Here is a 22,158-nt window from a genome sequence, read left to right on the forward strand (position 1 = left end):
ACCAAACCACTCATATGCCTTTTCCTCAGAAGCTGAAGCGTTCAGGTCAGCTATGGGGCAGCTGCTGATGGCCAGCTTTGGGGGGGAAGGGGATTTCCTCTCCTGAACCCTGAAATCCCCTTCTCTCCTGCTCAGGTGGTTACATCACTGGTTTTGGAGGCTCCTAAGAAAGCCACTGAGATGGGGCACCCTAAATGTCTGGGACCTTGCACAAGATATAAGAGGAGAGAAGGTGGGTGGGGGGGGTCAATGTGTTCCCTTCCCTGAAGTTCTGGAAAAGGTTCCAAAGAAACAAGTGACAGCAAGGGCAAGAGACCAAAACTGACTTTCTCTCGTAGGTAAAACTCGAGAGAAGGGACCCTGATATAACTGGCAGAAAGGTGAGTAGCAAGGCTTCCCCTTCAGCCGCAGACTTCCATTCCCACAGCCGTCAACTCCTCACCCTGCCTTCTCAGTCTCCAGATTGAGAGGAAGCCACCAGGAGACCCCCAAACACCAGTATCTCCTCAGATAAAAGAAAAAGTCCAAGTTGATCTTGCTCAGGACTAACATGGACCAAGATGCCCCAGCCAAGCCCAAAGAAGGAAAGGTAATGTGGCTTTCTCCTGGAGGTCTGGGTCTTGCTCCAAGCACTGGGTAGTAAGTTGCAGCAGCAACTGTAACTTGTGCTCTAGGGTTCTTCTCGGAGCAGGTAGGCTCCTCCCAAAGCCTAGAGAAGACTCAGGAGTTCAAGCCCCAGCATTTCTTTTCTGTACTCTCTTCACACCCTACAGCCAAGTATTCTGAGTCTGAAACCTGGGTAAACCAGCACACATTAGATGCAGAACACATAGTCACTCGGGAGAGGCTCTTATTTTGAAGTGGAGAATAAGCATCAGGGTCAATTTAGCAGCCTCCAGCAACACCAACCCTGGCGATGCTGGATGCTATGCCCTTCCCTCTGCACATGCCAGACCATCCCAGGAACAGGGATGAAGGTAGAAGAGAAGAGAGATTCAGAGGCACTAAGGGTGGGCAGGGAAGTCACACACCAGACTGTGATGGAAAATGAGGTGGCTGTGCTTCCCAGAAGGAATCAGGGACATGAGCTACTAAACTCTAAATGTGGTTGGGGGTAACAAAGATCTGGGACTCCCAGACTCCTGCAGAAAAGATTCCTGAAGGTCATTGGCAGGGAGGGTGACTCGAGACATTCCTTTGAAGGATAGCCTTGGGTTGGATACCCAAACCAAGACTGATAAGTAGCCAGAGACATTTTATTTTCACACACACTGTGCTTCCTCATTGCCCCATGGAGAGAGCTTTGCTCCTGAAGCACCACTGGCCTTCGGAAAGTACCAGGTGGCCTAGTGGTGTTGGCCTGTATGTGAGCTGGATTAGGACTTGGCACTCTAGAAACAGTAGCCTAGGTGTCAGAATGCCAGCCCCAAGGGGAACCTGGATTTGGTGAATATTAATCAAACTGGGGAGTAAGTGCGGACACACCCTGTGGAAGCCTGGAGAGGCCTGGGTAAGGCAGGGAAGGGCAAGGACTGTCCTTGACAGTCCCCAAGGGAGGGGACATGGTAAATTGTGGTAGGGAAGGAGCTGGAAGATGTAAGAAACCTGGGCCTTGTCAAACTAAGTCACAGTTTGTCTTGGCCCCTAGACAGTAGGGCAGCCAAAGGCTCTATAGATGTGGCTGAGCAGACACAAACCCAGTGACAAGAGGCTAGGAGCCTTGCCAAGAGTCTTTTCCTTTTCTCCTCTCTTTTCCCTTCTCCATTTATCTCCTGTTTTCCTTTCATTCTTGCATTTATCCTTCTTGCTCTCTGCTCTCTCCAATCCCCTCTTATCCTCCTTTGATTCAATCTTGCACTACTGGCCAGTGGCTTTCTGTGGTATAGTTGGGAATGAAGAAGGTTTCTTGCTAAACCACTGACTTAAAGTCAGAGCACTGATCAGTCTTAAGAGTGGTAAAGCATGCATTCATGTTAAAAGAAAAGACAGTGACACCTGTAGATCCTGAGACCTGCAGCCCAACACCCATGGAAACCCTTAGAGAACATAGAAGATATGTATAAGATATGATCTCAGTCTTCTTAAACACTGAGAAGTGACACCTTTGGGGTTCCCATGACAGAGCACTGGGCCAAGGTTCCCAGTAGCTGCCCACAGGGCTCACACTCTCCTCTGGATCTGGTTTCAGAGTGTAAGCATAGGATGTGACACAGGGTTTTGCTTTCAGTGCATTCCCAATGCCAGCGGGAGAATGCAGAACCAAGGATCAAATGGAGATGGATGTCAGAGAGGACTTTCTAGAGAGATGATGTTGAAGAAATAGAATGGCACCCTACTGCCAACGGGGGTGATGGTTTAATTTTAACTCACTTGCACATGGACAGTGAAACAGAAACCAACCCTCTGAAAGAAAGAACTCCCCTCTGCAGGGGGGAAAGGAGCAGAGTCAGAGGGTGACGTTGTGCGTCCCAGGAATGCTGTACCCCCCACACAGTGACTGTCTGGGACTGAGAAACTGCTGCATTTCCCCACAGAAGGGCAGACCCCTTCCAGGCATCGCAGTTCAAACTTTGATTCTTACACTCTTTCCGGTCTTTGCTTCCCACCAGTTTAGAGCTCCCCTGGGGAGAGGGTGCTAGGGCTGGAATCTCACAGAGGGATTTGTCTCTTTTGAACACAGAAATCTCATGAGTAAGGGAAACGTAATCTTCCTGGCAGCTCCAGGCCAGTGCCAGGACAGGTAGTTCCCTGGCCCTGCCTTTCAGGTAGAGCTACCGGGCTGCAGGAGCAAACTGAGATTGCAAAGCAAGAGTGCCCAGCCCTGGACTCCCCGCCACTCTCTCTAGCCGCTCACAAGCCTCCCTCTGCCCTCTTGTCTTTGGCTGCAGGTCCCCAGCCTAAGAACAAGGTGGAAAATACTTCTTCTCATTCTCTGCCTGCTCCACGGTGAGTCCACACACAGCCAGGCTTCAGAGACTGTGGGGGACCTGACAGTGTAACTCAGAACCAACCAGGCAGATCTACTGCCTTCTCTCCTGGGATCCAATGCCGCTGTGCTGTGGATCTGTACTCCGGGGAAATGAAGGACACGAGAGCTTAGGGGAGACTGCATGGGCCTAGCTCCATGGTATCTGGAATAGTCAAACATACACACCACCTAAGCCCCCGCCCCCCGCCCCTGCTCTCTGCCATTTAAGTGGCTGACTGAAAATTAGCTGTTTACAATGTGTTGCAAGGTTCCAAGGAAAGCCAAACACAAATGATACAGGCTTCATGCCCACTCCTTTTACAAACACTTAAGTGCCAGGCCCAGCACTAACAACATAAAAGCAGAGATCCTATCCTACACATAAAGAAGTCAGTAAACAAAGGAATTATATGATCAAAATTATAACTGGCCATTTATCTAATGTGTAGTTATGAAGGGCTTAGTATGCACCAGGAGCTGAGGACAATTACATTAGCCATAGAATCCAGCCCTGACGGTACTTGCAGCCTGGCGTGCTGAGTCAGGCCTGGTATAGACCAGCAAGAGGGTAAATGATCTTTTCCCCTACACAAAGAAGCCTACGTTTTATTATGATGGTAATGGGGAGCCACTGAAGATTACAGTGTGTGTGGAGTGTGTATCAGTTAGACTCTAGTCCAGAGAGTTGTTCTACAAATCGTTATTGAATTCATTACCGAGCAAAAGTATAATACTTTTATATTAATAAAAGTATATAATGATGATACGTAAAGTAGATTAATCGTGTCTGGCTCATCAACAAGTCAGAGTGTGGCAGCAGCCACTGCTCTGTGATGTGTGGTGGAGAGCTCTCTAACCTTACTGGCCCTCAGGAAGGCAAAGGACCCCTCTGTTCACATACAGAAAACAGACTGCTTTATGTCTCTGAGTATTCTAAACTTGACTGTTCTAAGGTCAGTCTGTGCTTTAATCCCCACTCAGAGACCTGTCCCTGCGTCCCTGCTTGCCCACAGGCTATGTGAACTTTCATATGTGTAGTCTCTGGCTCCGGCCCCCATATTGCCACTTAATACCCAGCAGGAGTCTGGTGGAGTCAGCAGGAGCCAGTGAGGATTGCTCTCTTAGTCCATGGGGTTTGGGGACAGGGATTGGGGCTGACTTCACATTTCTTTCCTAAGACTGCATTTGTAGGCATTTGCTGGCACCTGATAGCTCGGCTTCTCCCTTCACCCAGGTTCATCCATGACTCGTCCACAGAGAAGGTCCCATTCCAGATGGCTGCCCGCTGGCTCTCCCCAGTTCAGGACCCATCCCTACCCTGTGGAAGCGCACACAGCTCCTATACCCCTTTGCTGCTGGAAGAACTCTCTTTCAGGTACAGCAGCGCCTCTTCTCCCTCTGTCTGACCACAGATCTCCTTTGTCAAACAAAGTCCTATCCCAGTGTAAGGCCTGTCCCAACTGCAGGTCTCACTCCCACCCTACTCCAGTTCCCAGTGGAAGTCAGAGCAACACACTACACTACGGTTGGACAATGATAGAGATGAGTGAGACCCCGCCCCACTCCCCCTCCATCCAGCAAAAGCAGAAGCTTAGCAAAGGGTTCCCCGGGGTGAGTTAATCCTAAATATTAGCCCATTCTTTAATTCTCATGGTTGACTAGTATATAATTTAAATCCTTAAATCATCATGGAAGTCAAGAGCTGCAGTTAGTAGCTCACCAGTGACATGAGTACTTGAAGTATTTTGTAGGGCTAGTAGGGTTCCCCATCCTCTCTGCCACAGGGCACGGTCGCTGGAGGAAACAGGACACAGGAAGTTTGACCACGGTTACCCGTGCTGTCAGGCAGTGTTGGCCTCTGGGGAAGCCTCAGGACAGGGCTCAGGGGTGGGGACCTGCAGTCTGAAGTCCCCGGGGACAGCTAGAGCTGGTTTTGGGGTCCCTGAGCCTGCAAGAAGGCTGGGGACCCTCTGGTTCTCAGGCGCTTGGGTACCCAGGTGCTGCTGGGAGGCGCACAAGAGTTGAGAACGGAGTGGGGATTGGATCTAGCCCAGGACAGAGAGGGAAAGAGGGGAGCTCTGGCTGGAGCCCGCAGGGAGAGTCCCTTGGCTTGCCGCAGGGCAGGCGGCTGGCTTGGCTTGGCCTGGCTTGGTCTTGGCTGTGGCTGGGAGCTCAGAGAGGCCTTCTGCGGGAGATTGGATGGCGGCTCTTTAGACGAAAGCCTTCTCCATTGCGCCTCATGGCAGATCCGGATGAAAAGAGGCAGTCCATAGTTTTAAGGCATCTATTGTCATGGTGGAACATGGATGAGTAAAACTGTACCCCACTTTCTCAGGGCAGGCCTGAGGTTATTAAATGCCTTTTGCAGGGAAGAGTGTCTGGGAAGGAGAGTTTATTGGCTAAGCCTCCAGGTCTTTAGGCACCTAGAGATCTGTTTTGAGTCTACTTGACCACAGGTCAAGTCCTCTATCTGTGGAGGGGCTTGGAGCATTGCCCTTACGTGACTGATGGTCACAAATCTATGGAGGGCTATGGCCTTTAGGGTCACCAGGGTTTCTAGTCTTAGCTCAATCAAGAACCAGGCTGCCTTTCACAGTCCTACAGTGTTGGTTCCTAATTTCAGTATTAATAAAAAAAAAAGTATGTGTATTGCAAGAGTCAGTCAAAGATTATCAGCAAAGCCAGACTGTCACACCCTCCTGATTAACGGTGGTACAGTGGCCCTTTCAAATGTGTCGACACTAGGACACAAGAAATCTTAGAATCTAGTGTGTGAACAATTTAATAATAAAATTTTAATAATCTCAATGATGATTAATATTCTTGCCTGTTAATGATAAACTGTAATACCAGTAACCTTTATCATGTGGTTTGTGGTATGTTGTTTAATAAAGCCTTCATTGGTATTGATACAACCAGCGCATTTATGGTTGCTACTCTCCTGTAATTAGACCTTAGGTCCCAGATAAGACCCAAGCCACTTACAAATTCATCTGCACTCAGAAGGTGGCTGTCTTTATTCTTTGCTGTTGCTATCTTAAAAGTCTTTTGTTGCTGTTGTTGGTTTGTCTATGTTTTCTTCATCCAATTTTTAAGCTTCATTTGTATTAATATAATGTATTAATATAATGAATTCACATATAACAATGGGCTTTATCATATTTCATAGATGTATGTGATGTATTTAGATTGTATTCACCCCATTCCTCTCTCACTCTTGCCCCCTTCCATTTTAGCTGATCCTTTTCCTTTTTCTAAGTAGTTGCCTTCGATTCTCATGTGTGTGTGTGTGTGTGTGTGTGTGTATGTGTGTGTCCCAATTACTTTAATTAGGTTTGCTTAAAGAAGCATGAGCGAAAGGTTGTTTACAAAAGTATAGTCAACTTACTAGTGGCTATACTAAAAACTATTAACTACCCAGAGATCCTCAGAGAAGCACACCTCATAGGACCTTCTCCCTAGTAGGCATTAATTACCCATAGATCCTCATGGACAGCTGGACCTCTTAAGCCCCGTTCATCTCCAAATTAGAATATTGGCAGACCTGATCTTTTGTTGGTCTTGAGAAGGTAATCATGGTGGCTGTGAATTCACCCATCTGTATTCATTAAAAAGATTGCTGTGTAATTTTCTCTGTCCTTATGTCTCCTCCTGGTTTTGATATTAGGATAATGCTGGCTTTGTGGAGCGAGTTTAATGATGTTCCTCTCATTCCTATCATGGGAGGCTTTGGAAGCACTAGTGTTAGTTCCCTGAAGATCTAGGAGAATCCACCTGTGACTTCATCAGGGCCAGAAAGATTGTTTAATCTCACTGCTTATCATAGATAGATTAGATTGTTTATCTCCTGGTTTAATCTTTTATGACTTATTAATTTTTATTTTATGCACTTTGGTCATTTGTCTGCATGTATGTCTGTGAAAGTCTGTCAGATGGCCTGAAACGGGAGTTACAGAAAATTGCAAGCTGTCGTGTAGATTCTGGAAATTGAGCCTGAGTCTTCTGTAAGAACCACTTATGTCTCCAGCCCTTCCTTTGGTTTAATTTTTGATAGGTCATATACATCTAGCTATTCATTCACTTCTTCTGGATTCCAAGCTAGTAGAATATATGCCTTTAAGATGTGTAATAATAACTTCCTGCATTTCATTAGTATATTTTGAAACACTTCCCTTTCATCTATAGTTTTATTAATTTGGTCTCCTCTTCCTCTTTGTTAGTTTGACTGAGAGTTTGTTAACCTTTTTATCTTTTCAAAGGATGAACTCTGTTTTTACATTCCTCTTTATTTCCATCCCATTACTTTCCATTATGACTTTGATTGTTTCATTCCAACTAATGGCTTCGGATTAAGCTTGTTCTTGTTTTTCCAAGAACTTAAGGTATATCATTAAGCCATTTATTTGAGATGTCCATGATTTTTAGTGTATATACATTTTCCTCTTAGGACTGCCCTCGGTATATCCTACATGTTCTGCTCTGTTGTGTTTTCATTTTAATTCTATTGTTTTCTTATTTCCTTATTTCTTCTGTGATCATCCTTTGGTGGTGTGCTGTCTAATTTACAAGAGTCTGTGTGTATTTCATGGTCAGTTAGCCACTGGATTTTAGTCTATTCCATGGTATTCATACAGAATACCAGGAATTATTTCAATTTTCCTATATTGTTAAGATTTGGTTTGTGTCCTAACATATGACTGAGAAGAATATGTATTCTGTTATATTTGGATGAAATATTCTATAGAGATTTGCCAGGCCCACTGACCCATCTCAGCTATGTCATTTTACGCAGATGTTCCTCTGTGTTTTGTTTTGTTTGTCTGTTTTTCGTGAGGATGACTATCTACTGAGTGGGGGTGTGATGTCACCCACTCTGATGTTAGCGTTAATCCATGCCTTTACAGATAGAATATTTGCTTTATGAAACTTGGTGTACCTATGTTCTATATGTGTTCAGAACTGGAATATTCTCTTGAGAACTGCTCTGTCAATCATCAAAAAATGGCCTTTTGTATCTCTCTCTTGATGATATTAGAAAAACAACATTTACTTCTTCCCAATATCAATTTGCTTGGAACAATTTTTTCCATGCTCTTGATATACTAAGGTAGTATTAATCCATTTTTTATGGGAAACTGTGAACTGTGCACTAATTCCTATCAATGTTTGTCGATTTTTTTTTTTTGGTTTGGTGTTTTCTTATTCCTCTCTTACTTAACTATTATTATTCAAGAGTGGTTTGTTCTTTCCTGTGGCCTCATTTGGCTTTCTCCTCATCTGAGGAATTTCTACACGTTGTCTTCTATTAAGCTGAATTAGCGGTCAGCATATTTTTATTGTGGAAAGTTTTTCTTTCTTTTTCAAGGACAGGTAACTTTGTTGGGCATCACAGCTATTACCTTTCAAGATTTGGAACCTATCATTACAAGCTTTCCTGGCTTTTAAAGTTCCTGTGGAGGAATCTGTTATTTATGGGCCTGCCTGTATATGCAACTGGGTGCTTCTCAAGCATTTTTCGATGTTTGTTCTGTATATTTAGTAGATTAATTATAATATGACAAGGGGAGTTCTTTTTCTGGTCTCTTCTATGTGGTGTTCTAAATGTCTCCTGTATCAGGATTGGCATCTCTCTAATTATTTGAAAAATTTTGCTTTGATTTTACTGAAAATGAAAAATTCTTATTCTTGTTCTTGTTCTCCTCTTCCTTCTTCTATGCACATGATTCTTAAATTGATCTTCTGTGATGCCCCAAATATCTTTACAGTACCCCGTATTGCCACACACTGGTCATCTCTGTCCTTGTTGGATTGTGCCAATTTCTCCACCTTGTCTTCTAGCTCAGACATTCTGGCCATTCTATAGATGAGGATTTTCACGGAGCTTCCAAGTCCTTACTGTAATTTTCACTTCCAGTATTTCAGTGTGTTTTTTCCTTGGTGTTTCTGTTTCTTTATAGAATTCTCTTCTGTATCTCGTATTAACTTCCTTAAAACAATTCTCTTTTGTGCTCTTATGAGATTAATTCTGAATTCATTTTTTTCCTTCAGTTTTTTTTAACATAATCATTCCTTGAAGTCTTTATCTGGCATTTAATCTAACTCACTCTGATTTGAGACAATTACTGCAATTAGTAATTTTTACAAGATTTAACACAGCCTTGATTTTCCATGATTCTTATGCTGGGATTTATATGTCTGTGGTTATTTCATTACTTGGATTTTTTTAATCAATAGGATTCTTTTGGTTGAAGTTTTTGCCATGTTCATATGGGACTAGGTTGTGGTAGAGCTGAGGTGCATAATTCAGTACAAGTTTCTCAATTCAGGAACTCAGGATGCCAGCTCCAGTCTCTGTATCTCCTAGAGTAGAATATTGACTGTGGGAACAGATACTGCGCATGTCCACTGCACACATGCTATACCTGCTCAGTAACAGCAGCAGCCCTCTAACGCTAATAACTGTTGGAAGATAAATGAACAAGGTATATATTCAACTTAGTTACTAAGATTAGGATTTAGAGGAGATTGGTGTGGATGAAGAAGGGGTCAGTTTTATTTATTAATAGGTCAACTTTGAATAAAAGGTGGAAAGGCGGTCAGGAAGGAGAAAGTTGGGATGCTCTTAGGGTCCACAGATTCTTGAGTTTGTTAAAGCTATAAAAGGTCGTAACTAAGAAATATAAAGAAGAGAGATAAGAAAGAGACAAAGAAGAAAGAGAGGCGGGAGGGAAAGAGAACAAGTTAACCATATGGGAACAAGAGCAGAGACTGGTAGCTAGAAAACTAAGCAGAGAAACATACTGAAAAGCTTTAAAATCTAACTAAGCAATATACAAAGTAAGCAACACTGTTGTTGTATTATAATACACACACATACATAATTTAAAAGTAAGTCTTATAAAAGAAATATAAGTTCCTTAAAATGATTTCCAAATTAACAGTAACCGACAAGAAAAGGGAGCGATCAAATTACATCAGATTTTAAAATGTCGACCTGGTATTTATTATTTGTCGGGATGCATTTTGAATTCACCTTGCCCCGCCCCCACCCCCAGGATGTTCCGTGCATGCAGCTGCACTGATGTGCCTTCAGTTCAGACCCGGAGAAGAGACTTGAGGTTGTGCTGTCTGGGTGGTTCTGACATAGCCGTACCGAGGTCTGAGTTCCCTCCTTGGAGTTCTTTCTGTCTCTATGCTGCAGGAAGAAGGGAGCCCCCAGCCTGTGTGCCAGGGTGTTGGGGAGGGGAGGTTGTTAGTTGTTACTTTGTGGTTCACAAGAACCTTGGGCAACTTCTTTGGCCTACGGGTCACTGACAGTTAAACATCCAGTGCCCTGTCCATTCAGCGGTTGCTGCAGAGTCGAGCAGATGTGAGGACACCAGTTCTTTGGTGGTTTCCATTGCCTCTACCCAGGTAGCTTGGTTAAACCATGTTTTGATTCCCAAACACATCTGCATCCTTGTGAGCTGGATATCATTTGTTTTGAAGGCAGGTCTCACTACGTAGCTTAGACTGGCATTAAACTGGAAGTCCTTCCTGCCTCAGCCTCTTGATGAATTCACGGCATGTGTTGTCATACTCAACCCCATCTTGAAACAGAATAATTTGGACAAAGAGCCTTGCATTTTCCTTTTGTCCCAGGGTCCACAAGTTCTGTAACTGTTTCTCTTAAAAGGGTATAGATCAGAGCTCTCCTGGGTTCAGAAGCCCTAAGGATGTGTAACAGACTACCAGCTACTAACATCCCAAACTGAAATGTTCGGTGGCCTTTGTAAGTGTGTAGGAAGAAATTATGAAGCCAGTTTCTGCAATAACCCAACAGGCAACCATCCCGACCTCCTAAGGGAGGGCAAAGAGCCCTAGGAAGACTGAAGAGCTCAGTGTAAAACAATGTTTTGGAACCTTCACTCTAAGTTGTGTGAGGGAAGGAACATCTAGAGAGTAACCAAACAAATTTATCATGTATGCCAGGTTTCTTCTGACAGAAGGACAAAGTATGCTTCCTTTGACCTAATTTTGAGCCCTTACCCAAAGAGATATTCACAGGGGACTGTGGCCATAAAAAGAAGTGCAAAGAGCCAGAAGTTCTAGGCTTATTTCGGTGGCCATAAAAGAGCAGCAAAATGAGAAGCCATTCTCAGAGGAGGGAACTACAGCCAGAAGCTACCAAAAGATAGACAGATATAGAATAGATAGATGGATAGATAGATAGATAGATAGATAGATAGATAGATAGATAGATAGATAGATAGAGTAGGCAGGTAGATAGATGATAGATGGATAGATAGATAGATAGATAGATGGATAGATATAGTAGGTAGAAAGATAGATAGATATAGTAGGTAGATAGATAGATAGATAGATAGATATAGTAGGTAGATAGATAGATAGATAGATAGATAGATAGATAGATAGATATAGTAGGTAGATAGATAGATAGATAGATAGATACTGGATAAGTAGATAAATCAATAGTTAATAGATAGATAGATAGATAGATAGATAGATAGATAGATAGACAGACAGACAGACAGACAGATAGATAGATAGATAGATAGATATAGTAGGTAGGTAGATAGATAGATGGATGGATAAATAGATAGATAGATAGATAGATAGATAGATAGATAGATAGATAGATAGATAGATAGATAGATACTGGATAAGTAGATAAATCAATAGTTAATAGATAAATAGATAGATAGATAGATAGATAGATAGATAGATAGATAGATAGATATAGTAGGTAGGTAGATAGATAGATAGATAGATAGATAGATAGATAGATAGATATAGTAGATAGATAGATAGATAGATAGATAGATAGATAGATAGATAGATAGATAGATAGATATAGTAGGTAGGTAGGTAGATAGATAGATAGATAGATAGATAGATAGATAGATAGAATAGATAGATAGATAGATAGATAGATAGATAGATAGATAGATAGATAGATACTGGATAAGTAGATAATCAATAGTTAATAGATAGATAGACAGATAGATATAGTAGGTAGGTAGGTAGGTAGATAGATAGATACTAGATAAGTAGATAAATCAATAGTAGATAGATAGATAGATAGATAGATAGATAGATAGATATAGTAGGTAGATAGATAGATAGATAGATAGATAGATAGATAGATAGATAGATAGATAGATAGATATAGTAGGTAGGTAGGTAGGTAGATAGATAGATAGATAGATAGATAGATAGATACTGGATAAGTAGATAAATCAATAGTTAATAGATAGGTAGATAGATAGATAGATAGATAGATAGATAGATAGATAGACAGATAGACAGATAGATAGATAGATAGATAGATGGATGGATGGATAGATAGATAGATAGATAGATAGATAGATAGATAGATAGATAGATAGATAGATATAGTAGGTAGGTAGATAGATAGATAGATAGATAGATAGATAGATAGATAGATAGATAGATAGATACTGGATAAGTAGATAAATCAATAGTTAATAGATAGATAGATAGATAGATAGATAGATAGATAGATAGATAGATAGATATAGTAGGTAGGTAGATAGATAGATGGATGGATGGATAGATAGATAGATAGATAGATAGATAGATAGATAGATAGATAGATAGATAGATAGATAGATATAGTAGGTAGGTAGATAGATAGATAGATAGATAGATAGATAGATAGATAGATAGATAGATAGATAGATAGATACTGGATAAGTAGATAATCAATAGTTAATAGATAGATAGATAGATAGACAGATAGATATAGTAGGTAGGTAGGTAGGTAGATAGATAGATACTAGATAAGTAGATAAATCAATAGTAGATAGATAGATAGAGTAGATAGATAGATAGATAGATAGATACTGGATAAGTAGATAATCAATGGTTAATAGATAGATAGATAGACAGATAGATATGGTAGGTAGGTAGGTAGATAGATAGATAGATACTAGATAAGTAGATAAATCAATAGTAGATAGATAGATAGATAGATAGATAGATAGATAGAGGCAGGCTACTATGGACATTAGCCACTCACAGAAACACTGTCTCAGGCACCACCATCCCCATCTCTGAGCCAGACCTGGAAGATCCCCAAGTCTCCTGAGCTGCAGAAGAAAGTAAAGTGAAGGACCCAACCTGTCCATCTTCTCAACAACAGTCTCTGAGACTAGCGGGAACAAAGGAAAATTCTTCAGCTAGATGAGACACAAGTCTGCTATCATATCAGGCTGAATGTATAATGTTAGGCTAGACTAGACATTGTATGCCAAGAAAGACAATGAAATCTATCTACTATACACAAGATTATGTCTGGTTAAGCATTAAATATGTCATTAAGCAGCAGGGAGGTCCACAGAGATAGTGCGAAAAGTCAGTGAAATAATAAACTCTGTTTCCACTTACACCTTATCAAATTAACGTCTTCCTCGAGCTGGCTCATATGTGCTGTGGTTCAGCTAAACATTGCCAAAGCAGGCGTAGTTGCGATGCTTCTCTCCTGAGCTCTCACGCCAACTGTGTTCATGAATGCTCAGTGAGGTCTATAGAGAAGGGCTAGCCTGGGGAAATGTCAGCTATTGGTCTGGAAGATTCAGGGAGAGAAGCACACACTAAGTAGCACTTCTCTTTTACCTGTCACAAAGACCAGCGCCCTCTCTCAGGAGCGGTCTCCTCCTCTTACAAACATGTAGATGGAGTTTAGTGGACTTAATGCAGGTTCTAGACAGACTTGCAGGGGAACACCTAACACATATATATGTGTTAGCTAAATACTGGGTAAGAGTCTTTGTGTTGAGACCTTGAGTTCAGCTCCTGCCCATACCTTTGGGCAAGGCCTACTTCCTCAGTGGCCACGCTCTTCAGTTCTACAGGCCGCATTCACAGCTACGTTTTCTGACAAGCGGAGTTGGCAACTAACTCTCCAACAGTGACTGTACTCGCTGCTCCCTTTCCTTTGACAATTTTCTCTGCCTGCAGGTACAAATGCATTGAGAGGCCCGCGGCTGGTGACAGGGAACACTGGAGGAGCTGTCACCATCCTTTGCCATTATGCCCCCTCCTCAGTCAACAGGCATCAAAGAAAATACTGGTGCCGCCTGGGGCCTCCATTGTGGATTTGCTATACCATCGTGTCCACCACCCGATACACTCACCCTGACTACCGTGGGCGTGTGGCTCTCACTGACCTTCCACAGAGTGGTTTGTTCATGGTGAGGCTACTCCAAGTGTCCCTGGATGACATGGGACTTTACCGCTGCGGCATAGGAGACCGAAACGACATGCTGTTCTTCAGCATGAATCTGACCGTCTCTGCAGGTGAGCTGACAGATGGCTAATGGGCCAATTTTTGTAAAGCCAATGTTCAAAAGAAATGAATACAAAAGAAAGCTTTTGTAAGCCTAAGGCAATAAAAGGGGAAGGGAGTAGGAGAAAGACTCCAGGAGTCTTTTAGTTTAGATAGAAATCATCTTCAAGAAGGCAGATAGCAGGGGAGAGTGCCCAACAGAATACACACGGGGTCTCTTGCCTGGTCCTTTCTTCCCTGAGTGTTGCAGAATGAATGTTTGAAGCAAGTTCCAAAAATGCTGTGACCTAAACAGTATTTCTCTGATTCCGGACAACTTGGTGTCCGGTCATGCAGACAAGACAGCACTGCAAAGGGAAGACAGAGCGTCTGGGTCTAGACTTTGCTATAGTAGTCCCCTGCTAAGTCCCTCCACAGACATCTGACCCCTTCAAGGCTCTCTTCTCGAGGCTGGATCCAGACTCATGGGTGGAGGTGTCAGGGCAGGGTGTGCTCTGGAAAGGCTGCTCTGCAGAACACCTAGTCCAAAGAATCCATCTTTGTGGTGAGCGTATACATCCCTTTGAATGCTGCAGGCTGTTGCAATCGGAGCCCTCTTTACCCCTTTGCTAAATGGTAGCATGCATAGTGGATGAATGGAGAATATGCAGACCTGAGGGAAGAAAACAGGAATAAAAAAAAATGTGAATATTTGCAGAAGAACCGAAGCAGGTTGAGATGCTCACCTTCTAATTTTATCTGACAATTCTGCAGAAGATGACATCTCTTTGTGCCATGAATCCTACTGAATGCACGCTTTGATCAGATACCCTTTGCTGAATCCAGCAGGTAACCCAGATAGCCTTCCTGCTTGGCATTTCTCTCTGTGTGTCCACACAGGTCCTTCCAACACTACCTATGCAGCAGCTCCAGCTTCTAGTGAGCCGGTCACAGCATCCTCTGGAACAGCATCCTCAGTCATCAACAGATGGACCTCAGGACTCACCCAGATCCTAGAAGGCCGAGGCTCAGAATGGAACAAGACAATTCCAACCACAGGTACAAACAAAACTACATCTTCGGCCGATGAAGAACAAACCTTAAGAACAGCCAGGACAACTGTTCCAGGGACAAGCAGCAAAGAGGAGGACCCTATCAAGGCAGCAGTCCCCACTCCGGAGGGTCCATCTCCAGAATCAAGGGGCATGTCCGGTACAACACAGGGTGCTTGGATGTGGAGCACCAGGAACTCAGTAACAACTAGCACTACCACGAGTGAGGGTAGGAAGCAAAGCCCAACCCCAGAGACTGATGGGCCACGACGTGAAACAGACATCAGCACATCTCCAGATGTACCCAGGAAGACCACAGGAACCACAAGGCCGTTGCTCCCCATCTCAGAGCACATGACCCGGGAAGCTCTCCAAGATGAAACAGCAGTGTCTAAGCAACAAATGCTGTATTCCCTGGAGGAGTCATCGCCAGCTCCAAGTGCACAAACCTTGAATGCCACGTGTATGGAAGAGGCATCTGAGGAAAGAAGGAGCATTGATGGGAGCCTAGAAAACACTACTGAAGAAAGTAGGCCCTCAACACCAAGCCAGCCTTCAGTAGCAGGCCCTCTGTGGGTTTCTGGCAAGGGACCATCCATAAAGAGGTAAGCCTTGTATCCTGCTGGCTTGGGGCCCCAGGCCTGCCCTGCTCCCTGCCCAGCTCTTCCTTCTGCTGACTTCTTCCCCCTTGTATCTAACCAATCCGGAAAGGGTGAGATGGTGCACAGAAGCATGAGCTACCATCCTTCACAGCTCAGCCCAGGATGTGACAATGCTACCTGGATGCTTTCCAGTGGTTTGCAAGCAAAATGTCTAAACGATACGATGAGGTAACTTTTTAGGCTGGAACCCTTGGGACTTTCTGCTTAATGTCGGGAGCAGAACTCCAGAAAAGGCCATAAGTTGCTGAAGGCACAAGGAAAAGGTGTCACAGAGCCAATTACCTGGGCCAGCATCCTGGCTCTCCCTCCTCCTCTCTCGATACGGCAATATTGCGGCCCATGCACAGGAGGGTGGAGCAAAGCAAAAGACTGGGGCTTATTTGCTGGAGAGAACAGCTCTTCTAGGAACCAGTTACAGGGACAAGGGTGGCCAGTTAGCCTGCAGCCCGGCTTGGCCACCTGTGAAATGAGAGAGGCGAGCTATGAGTCTTGATACTCCGTCTAGTTCTGACCTCCGTGGTCCTGTGCTCATCTCTTCCTCCCTCAATTCCTCCCCTGCAGTGCTTTGACAGCAGGAGAAGGCAACGCTCGGATCCTGACTCCAGTCTCCTCTGTGCTGGCGCTGCTTCTAATTGCTGCTCTGGTCCTACTGAAGAGGAGACTTAGAGAGAGGACCTGTGAGTTGAGTTCAAGTGACCCAAGTCTAGGGGAAGAAATGGTTCTTTCTACCTGATAGCCTCACCTCTGGGTCAGGTTTGATGGAATGGCCGCATTTTTTGGACATTGAAAAGGTGTATTCTACTCTGAACCATCTAACTATGCTTGGTTATGGCCTTACACTTCTGCCTCAGTGGTACTCCTTGGCGTCAGGGAATCTTTGGAGGATGACAGGAATTATTAGTCATAGGTATGGAGCCACACTGGCAACCCTGGGCACTGGCAGCAGGGCAGGGGAGAGCACCCAGGGCCCTGGGGCCAAGGGCTGCGTCTGCATCCTTCTGCTCGGCCTGCCCTGTTCTCGTAGTAACGTCCCAGGGATGCAGACTCTTCGTGTGAGTGCCCCATGGGATTCAGTCTTGGTGAAGAGAGAATGAGGATTTCTAGGAGCCAGTAGGAGAGGCTGGGGTTCTCAGGGCCATGGATCAAATCATCTGGACCAATCATTATCGTTCTAAGGGCTCAGCCACTAGACTTCTGGGAAATTCTCAGAAATTTGCCTCTGGTTCTCAGGAAGGCAAGTCAGTATGTCCACCCCAGAATACTCATGGCCTCCTGTGTGTCTCTACGCAGCTCAGAAGACAGAAAGGGTGCCAAGAATCACTCTAATTCAGATGACACCTTTCCTACCAGAGAAGATCCCTGATGAGGGAAAGAACTTGCAGCAGAGTGACCTTCTTCCTCCCAGAGCCAGCCTGACCGTCCTGGAGAAGGACCCAGGACCCTGAGGATAGAAAGGTGAACAGCTCTGTCACCACGGAGCGGAGACCAAACCCAAACAGCTCTATGGCTTCTTAATCCCCTTCCTGTTCTTCTCCGCCCACAGGAAGCTAACTGAGTTCAGCCTCCACCTGGAGACGCAGGAGCCTACCAGCTTGGGCCTCAGAAGGTCAGGCATCCTCCGAAGCTAAAGATGACAACACAAGGACTCGAAGGAGGCTTTGAGAAGGGGCTTGTGGTCTGGCTGCTCTTCAACTGCCTAGCCTGCTGCCCCTTACAAGCTTTTCTTTCAGAGAGGGGTGTGCTGGGGGTGGGATACAAGGACTCTCCCTTATCGGCAGTGTGGGTCACTGCTGCCTCTGGGTACCTTTCCTTCTCTCTGCCTGTTAGTACTAGGCCTGCCGCTCACATTCAACCGTGTTCTCCTACCCCAGGCTTGCCTGAGCAAACACAACCATAGCTCCTTAAGGACATGAATCATATTTTATCTATTTCATTACACCTCCAGTGAGACTTCTGTAAATTAAATGCCCATGACTATTTAGACGGGGATGGCATGGGCTTAGTGGGCACTGAGGATCCTCCTGGCAAGAACTCTGAACACCCGAGGGTCTCCATTCATTTTGTTTGGGAGTTCACGAGATGCTTGTGTCAGTAGGTGGTTTCCGCATGAGACCGGAGGAAAGAGCATCACTCTTTGTATCATATCTCCCTATTTGACTCTGTCCTCATTACGCTGTAGGTCCTTTGGCCATGTCAAGATTTTCTGGGATTTCCCTAAATGATGGGAGAAGGGGGTACTTTTCATTATCAATCTCCTCTTGTTCCACTGTTTATGAATCTTTGGTATCAAAGGCTGTGGACAAGACTGAGGATGGTTTGGGAAAGACAGAAGGACAAATGAGAGGAATTTTATGTGGATTCTGTCTTATAACCATATCTATTGGGGAGATTTTGCCCACTGTTGACCACACCATCTTTTCAGGAATCGCATATATATTTTTGTTTTTGGCCAGTTATGCGAGCACGTGCTCTGCAGTCTGTGTTTGGGCACTGTGAGCATCGAGCAACGTAAGCTGTGAGGGAGAAAGAAAGTCCCAGCACCAACTTAAGAACTGTCACACTGACATTCCCAGAAGGCTCTGCCTTGCCTTCTAAGCTGTCAGTGGCATTAAAGTCCTTCAGAAATACCTATTCGTGCCTATGACCCCAGATACTGTACCAAGAAAGCCAATGGAAATATCCTCTGCCCTGATGGAAAACCTGCCATAAATTAATAGGCAGACTGAATGTATCTAGCCAGGAAGAAACACAAACCCGTGGAAGCTTAATCTAGAACAGTGGTTCTCAACCCATGGGTCATGACCCCTTTGGGTGGCGTGTCAAATGACCCTTTCCCAAGGGTCATGCATCAGATATCCTGCATATCAGATATTTATATTATGATTTATAACAGTAGCAAAATTACAGTTATGAAGGGGCAACAAAAATAATTTTATGGTTGGGGGTCACCTCAACATGAGGAACTGTATTAAAGGGTCACAGCATTAGGGAGGCTGAGAGCCACTGTGTTAGAGGGAATCTGAGGCCTGGTGGAAGCAGTCACTTGTTGGAAGTCACTCAGGTAACAAAGCTAGTGAAATGTGAAAGAGAGAGAGAGAGAGAGACAGAGAGACAGAGACAGAGAGTCAGAGACAGAGAGAGACAGAGACAGAAAGACAGGGATAGAGAGACAGAGAGAGACAGAGAGCTTGACTTCGTGTCTTTCCACATCACCACCGCAGTATAAACAAAGCAAAGTTTGTCAAAAGTATGTCACACCACAAACATTGCTCTAGACTATGCCCCGCCCACAATCTCAGCTTGCCTGAGAAACCAATGAGAGAGATGGAACAGCCACTATTGCCTCACTCCATCAGTGAGCCAGCAGTTCTTGCCGGGTACATAATTCAGCCAAGACCACTTCATTTACAGATGCCTGGGATGGGTCAAAAGTTCAGGCTGGTTGGTGTGCCTAACCAATCAGTCTTCACTGGGAATATCCATTGAACATCGCGTCTAGGGATGTTACGAGGTAGTGAGAGGAAATTAAGTTGTAGCTCTAAGACCTTTGGGGAGTGCTAGATTAATCAACGGATTCTCACACGCAGGGCTTTTCAGAGCATTAGCTATCCAAGGGGAAATGCTGAGTAACTGAGAGGAGGGTCATGATGGACCCTGGACAATTGTGCTTGGCAAAGCAATCTCATCAGTCTGGATCTCCTTAGATCATCCATTAGGGAAGCCAATACATTAAACCAAGGCACGGTCAACTTTTCCTCCAAGGGTCACAACAGCAAATCTTAGATTTGACAATTCAGTCAAAGCAGCCACCTCAGACCCACCTCTGTAGCTAGAGAGGGTATATGGACCACTGGCTAGTCTACATTCCAGAAAAACTTTCATAGAAACAGGAAGCTGCATTAGGCCTTCAACCATAATTTGCAATGCCTGTATTAAGCTATAAGACTCCACAGACCACACACACACACACACACACACACACACACACACACACACACGTCCGGGAAGATCAGACCTGTCTCCTCAGGTGCTTCCTGCTCCTCCCTCCTCTGAACTCTTCTAATATGTTTTTGTCCTGAACTGAGCAGCTGTGGTGCCCTGTCTTGCTGCCCACCTTAGTAGAAGAGGGGAGTAGGAGGGAATGGGCCCCGGCAGTGAGACAGTGGAGCCAGGGTGGTTTTCAGGAGTGGAGGTGCTTTAAAGGAACCGCAGACCGACCAGGAGGAATCGCAGTCTCTGGCCCTGGTGTTTGGAGGGAGGCAGGGATAAACGAGATCCGAGTAAATGCCAGGAGAAGGAAGTAGGGCAAGTTCTGTTGACAGTTCTCCTTTATGGCCCAAAGGAACTACACGTGAATGGGACAGGCTAAGCTTAAAGGGCCAGAGACAAACTACACAGAGCAGACCAACTCCACCAGCACCGTGCTCCTGCCACTGCAGCAAGGGGCAGGGAACCCCCACTTACCAAGCTAGAAAGTCAGAGGCACTGCCGTGGGCCACTTCCCTCCCAGGGTTCAGGGATGTCACTGATTTTCACAAGATGAAACAGTTGGGCACAGCTCTCCAACGCTCCTCTTTCTACTCACTAATGTAGCTAACTTCTCCTCCACATGTCTCTGCACAGCTCATTCTATCTGCATTAGATGCCATATTTCTAAAGATAATGGTGGCCCTTCCCATCTTAGGGATGAGGAAACTGAGAAAGGGAAAATCTCATACTGCCAAGGGAAAGAAAGACTGTGGCCTCCCTGCAGTCTCGATCCTCAACCACGACTACTTTGTCTACCGTCTTGTTTGTATTTGTTGATAGTTGTAATTGAGGACACAATAAAGAAACCACTGAAATGACCATATCATGGTGTGTGTGTGTGTGTGTGTGTGAGAGAGAGAGAGAGAGAGAGAGAGAGAGAGAGCGCAGAAGCATCTGGAAAAGTTCAGAGCAGAGAGAAAATACAGAAAGGACATGGCCAGGCTTAGGGAAGCAGGAAGAACAGAGAAAAGCGGGAGAAAATACCGAGGCTAGCTCACTTGGGCTTGGGGTAGGGAAAACCTTGCCCTTGTATACAGGGCACAGAGCTATGGGGGAGAAGGGTGCTTATGGACTGCAACAGTCTGGGGGCTAGCCCAGTAGAAGGGCCAGAAAGCCAGCATTCACTTTGAAATGCATCGCAAGCATATGTGACCAGGGACTAAAGGAACCTGGGCTTTGGTATGCATCGTTGTGTGTCAGATGTTTTATCCTCCAGTGGAAGGGGAGATAGGTACATTACGTACCCTTCTGGTGGACAGAAACTCTTTCATGGGTTCTTGAGCAATGCTGACAGTATCCTTCAGTAACCCTACGCTGCAGCGGAGCGGTGCCAAGAAGGTCATTTCTGGCTACTGCCTTTTGGAGTTTGGGGAAGTGGAGTTTCCTCTGGACCTACAATAACCTTGTCTTCTGGTCAGGTGTTTTCCTGCATAGAGTTTCATGAGGTTGCATGTTTCTCTCCTTGAGATTCCTGTGTGGGAAGTTATACAATCCTTTCCAGACATTTGTTCTCCTTAATCACTAACTGGTTTATTCTAGTCTGAGCTTAGTGGGATGCGGGGCAGAGGCAGTTTATGCAGCCGGACTGAGAGCTGAGAGTTCGGACACTAGCCCTGAGGTGTCTGCTGGCATTTGGACAAATGGAGCACAAATCTCAAGGCCCCATAAGAGTGTCCGTGTCTAACCCCAGGCCACTCAGTATAAATGCTTCTCACTGTAGCCTACTGAGAGACCGGGGTTAGAGGAACCCTCTGGCTGGCAGATGCGGGAGAGGGCCACGGCTAAATGAGGAAGATGGTGGAATTTCCAAGGTGTCCAGCTTCTTCTTCACCCTCCTGACTTGAGACAAAAGCCTGGCCACTTAAAACAAAGTCTCTGTAGGCTCCTGTGTCTCACCAACAGGCCCCCAGGGCAAGGCCTGCTTAGAACTTGTCACACATTACTTCTGGGCCAATCCACCATCCTAGCTTGAGAGGAGGAAACACATCAGCGGCTTTAAGGACCCCAAGCCAAAAAAAAAAAAAAAAAAAAAAAAAAAAAAAAAAAAGGGATTTTTCAACTTTCAGAGCCTCCGGAGGGACTTTCTCTGTGTCACCCAATAAGGACCTTTTGTTCAACTGTCTCTTCTGCCTGCTGTACTTGCGGTTCCTCTGCTGC

General features: G+C 44.8%; 1 protein-coding gene across 1 annotated transcript; it reads left to right on the forward strand.

Annotated features, from left to right (window-relative positions):
• The first annotated feature begins 223 nt into the window (after positions 1 to 223).
• On the forward strand, positions 224 to 20,820 carry Fcamr (Fc alpha and mu receptor). The gene is made up of 9 exons (XM_052200393.1): positions 224 to 380; positions 456 to 589; positions 2,889 to 2,946; positions 4,203 to 4,343; positions 13,952 to 14,290; positions 15,159 to 15,915; positions 16,534 to 16,649; positions 17,263 to 17,427; positions 17,516 to 20,820. Exons 2-8 carry the CDS (start codon positions 551 to 553, stop codon positions 17,415 to 17,417), a joined length of 1,605 nt encoding a protein of 534 aa, XP_052056353.1. The 5' UTR covers positions 224 to 380; positions 456 to 550; the 3' UTR covers positions 17,418 to 17,427; positions 17,516 to 20,820.
• The last annotated feature ends 1,338 nt before the right edge of the window (positions 20,821 to 22,158 follow it).

Source organism: Apodemus sylvaticus, chromosome 12, assembly GCF_947179515.1.
Source record: "Apodemus sylvaticus chromosome 12, mApoSyl1.1, whole genome shotgun sequence".
In the NCBI taxonomy this organism is placed as follows: Eukaryota; Metazoa; Chordata; class Mammalia; order Rodentia; family Muridae; genus Apodemus; species Apodemus sylvaticus.